Source organism: Egretta garzetta, unplaced genomic scaffold, assembly GCF_000687185.1.
Source record: "Egretta garzetta isolate BGI_Z169 unplaced genomic scaffold, ASM68718v1 scaffold163, whole genome shotgun sequence".
NCBI classification, from domain to species: domain Eukaryota; kingdom Metazoa; phylum Chordata; class Aves; order Pelecaniformes; family Ardeidae; genus Egretta; species Egretta garzetta.
In genome coordinates this window covers 7,791,299-7,794,530 of record NW_009259308.1, presented here as the reverse complement: position 1 = coordinate 7,794,530, position 3,232 = coordinate 7,791,299, and the positions used below count along the sequence as shown (strand labels likewise).

The 3,232-nt window shown below is 62.0% G+C and overlaps 1 protein-coding gene across 1 annotated transcript in view; it reads left to right on the top strand.

Annotated features, from left to right (window-relative positions):
* Nucleotides 1-3,232, top strand: part of PCSK9 (proprotein convertase subtilisin/kexin type 9) — an 11,646-nt gene that overhangs the window by 1,680 nt on the left and 6,734 nt on the right. The window contains exons 3-4 of the mRNA XM_035891760.1: nt 126-386; nt 734-801. Of these exons, the coding sequence (XP_035747653.1) occupies nt 126-386; nt 734-801 (329 nt within the window). The remainder of the gene's footprint in view (nt 1-125; nt 387-733; nt 802-3,232) is intronic.

Here is a 3,232-nt window from a genome sequence, read left to right as displayed (position 1 = left end):
GCAGTGGGGGGGGCGTAGTGACCTCTAAAGCACCTGGTGGTGTCCTGTGTGTGTGTCCCTGAGCATCTCCTGGCTCTGCGGGGGTCCAGGTCCTGCTCAGCACCCCATTCCTCCTTCACCCACAGCTTGATTGTACCCTGCCCCAACCAAGAGGCCACCAGCACCTACAAGAAAAGCCTGCCAATTTATGAGCAGATCCAGAGGCCAGCGGTGGGCTCAGCCCCGCTCCCACCCATGGCCCAGCCCAGACCCCGCAGCTGCTCCCAGACAGCGGTGCAGGCAAAAGCAGAGGTCCACCGGGAGCTGGGGGGTGCTGGAGACCCCCCTCCAGAGCTGGTGCCTCGGATCGGAATGGTGGCTGGCAGCTGGTACGTGAGGCCTGCGGGGTTGGGGTGGCACCAGCGGGATGTGGGATGAAACTGGGGGTGGGGGTCAGACCTCCGGGGTCAGGGGAGGAAGGGGAGGTAGAGGGGTCTTTGCTGCTCCCACGCAGCCATGGGACCCCCCAGCCCCACCAGAGCCCAGACAGCATCTCAGACCATGGGGTCTCTCAGTACCAAATTATTTACGAGGGTAAAATCAGGAGGAAATCTGGACTGCCTTTGGTTGTGATTTGCATTTTGCTTTGATTTCATTTTATAAATATGAACAATGCCCCTCACCAGAATAAATCCCAAGTTCCTGGTCAGACTTCGATAGAAATGAGATGGTCAGTACGTGTCCCTCAAATCAGATGCCATGTAGGATGCCCAGGCATTGGTCCAGGGGATCCAAAAAGCTCTTTGCAGGCGATGAGGGTCACTGTGAAGCCCTGGGGCATAGGAGTCAGGCACCCCCTCTGCCAAAATGCAGCTACAGCTGGGACAGGGCCCTCTGCTTTCTCCCTGGGATGCAGGCACAGCGAGCGAGGGCAGCTGCTACTTTGTCCCATGGGCAGGAGAAGGAACCCAGCAGGCTGGTTGTCCCTGCAAAGACAGGCACCGGGGGCTGAGATGGGGCCCTCCCAGTGCACCCCAGCAAGGGGACTGGTGATGCTGGGACTCTGGCTGAGCAATGCTGAGCCCAGCAGCCACCAGCTCCAGGGGAAACCCCAGCTCCAGCTCAGCTGTGTTTGGTGTAATCCCTGGTCTGCCTGACGCCCCTCAGACCTCTCTGTTCCTGCAGCCCCCCCCAGCCAGCCCCAGGGGATGCACCGCTGGCATCCCTCCTGGAGGATATGGACACACCGTCGCTGGAGGGCTCCGTGCCCAGCAGCCCCGTGCCATGGAGCCGACCACCCCTGCCATCTGCCACACGCTCCAGCTGCACCCCAACTGAGTCCCCGGCAGGGAGAAAGCACCCTGGTTGCCCCCACAAAGGCTCTGGGGAGGAGGATGACCTCTATTATGGGCTCCGAGAGGGGCCGGATGCTCCGCTCGAGGATAGTGACTGCCTTTTTGAGCCCGAAAACTGATTTCCTGTAGAGGATGGCCAGTTGACATGGACCTGTCTTGTGGAGGGGACGCAGACATCGCAGCCTGGAAGAGAGGGGATGGGGCTGCCCCTCGAAAGCGCAGTGCCTGCAGCATGGAGGAGCCCCGAGGCAACCCGAGAGGAGCATCACCATCTCCTGACTCCCAAATTTCCGCAGCAGAAGGGAGAGCCGGCAAGCAGCAAAAGGCTCCCCTCGACGGAGCCCTTTGGGTGGGCACAGATAAGCGCAAGTGCTGGGCTGGGCAGGATCCAGGCTAAATAATGCCCTTAGGAAGGGAACAGATTAGCTTTGCTGCTTGAAACAGGATCAGCATTTAGGTAGGTAAAGATGTATTCACCCCAGGTAGGCTTTATGAGGCAGAGATGTCCACAAAGCCTTTTTCCCACTTATCAAAGCCACCCTGGAATTAAAATTAGATCCTGAGACTCCGGCAGCAGGCAGCCTTCATGTCTCCAGGTTGGGAGAGGGGCGATGGGGGGGTCAGGCTGTGCTGTCCCCCATCTCCTGCACGAGGACAGCTTCCAGCCTTGGCGGGGGCAGAGGGAGGAGGACTCGGCTGAGCTGAAACCCTGGTGGGGGCTGTGGCTTCCTGAGGGCTGCTCGAGGCAGGGGCTTTGGGCCACGTTTTCCCCCTCCACTGGGTCAGTGTCCCCAAACTCCCTCTGAATAAGTGTTCATTTCCAGTCACGTTGACAGAGCCTTAGCTCTGGTTTGTCACCACGACAGGGGCCACGCAGCAGCTTTCTGCAGCCTGTTTGCAACACGAGGAGACGGCAGTGCCGGCGGGAGCTGCGACCTCCGCCTGCCCTTCAGCTGCCTGGGGCTGCGGGGATCTGCGTGGCTGAGCCTCCCCCAGGGCAGCTGGGTTTGGATCAAAGCATCAGCAGATCCATCCAACGGTATGGGGACGCTGAGAGTCCCTCACCCCGTTTTGGAAAAGCTGATCTGGATGCTGCACGTGCCCAGCACAGCCCCAGGAGGCTTGGGAGCACCTGCCTGCTGGCAGAGGGGCTCTTCAGCAAATTTATGTGTGTTGACAAGCCCAAAAGCGGGGGGAAAGCTGCCCTCTGGCACCCGAGGGGGATGGAGCAGGGGAGCCCTGGACGCAATGCTCCCCGCGCTCCCCGCCCGGCCACCCAGGGAGTGCTTTGCTGCTACAGCCCAGGGTGGGGCAAGAAATGGCTCTGCCTGGGGGCCTCATGCCCCTGCGACACCCTCCTGGTGCTACTGCGCCCCTTGCTCACCTTCGTGCCGCCGCAGCAGCAAGGGGAGCAGGGCAGGCAGTGCCCCCGCGCTTGGGGTGCTTGTGGCCAGTGGTGCCGTCGGGAGGGTGGGGAACAAAGGCGCTGGTGTTTGCTAAATATTGCGGGCAGGACTGGGAGCGGCTGCCCAGGAGGAAGCATCACCCAGCTGTCGGCACCGGCCGGACTCCTGCCTGTCGTGCCCGGCGTTCGGGTGGGGCCACATCTCGCTGCCTTCCGGAGGGTGCTGGGGGCTGGATGGGGCTCGGTGCCGCTGGCTCGTAGGGACCCGAAAGCTTTGGCCCATCTCACGTCCCGGGACCCAGCACCACCTTTGGCAAAAGAAACTCAGTTTTCAAAAGCATTTTCCGTGGGCGGGGGCAGAGGAGAGGGCTGAGCGGGGGACCGGGGCCTCCCCCCCTCCCGGGAACCCGCAGCGCAGCTGGATTCGGGTCCCCGCCCCCCGCAGCGGAGCATTCCGGCGCTGCCCAGGGGCTCGGCTCCCCCACGCTGCGTG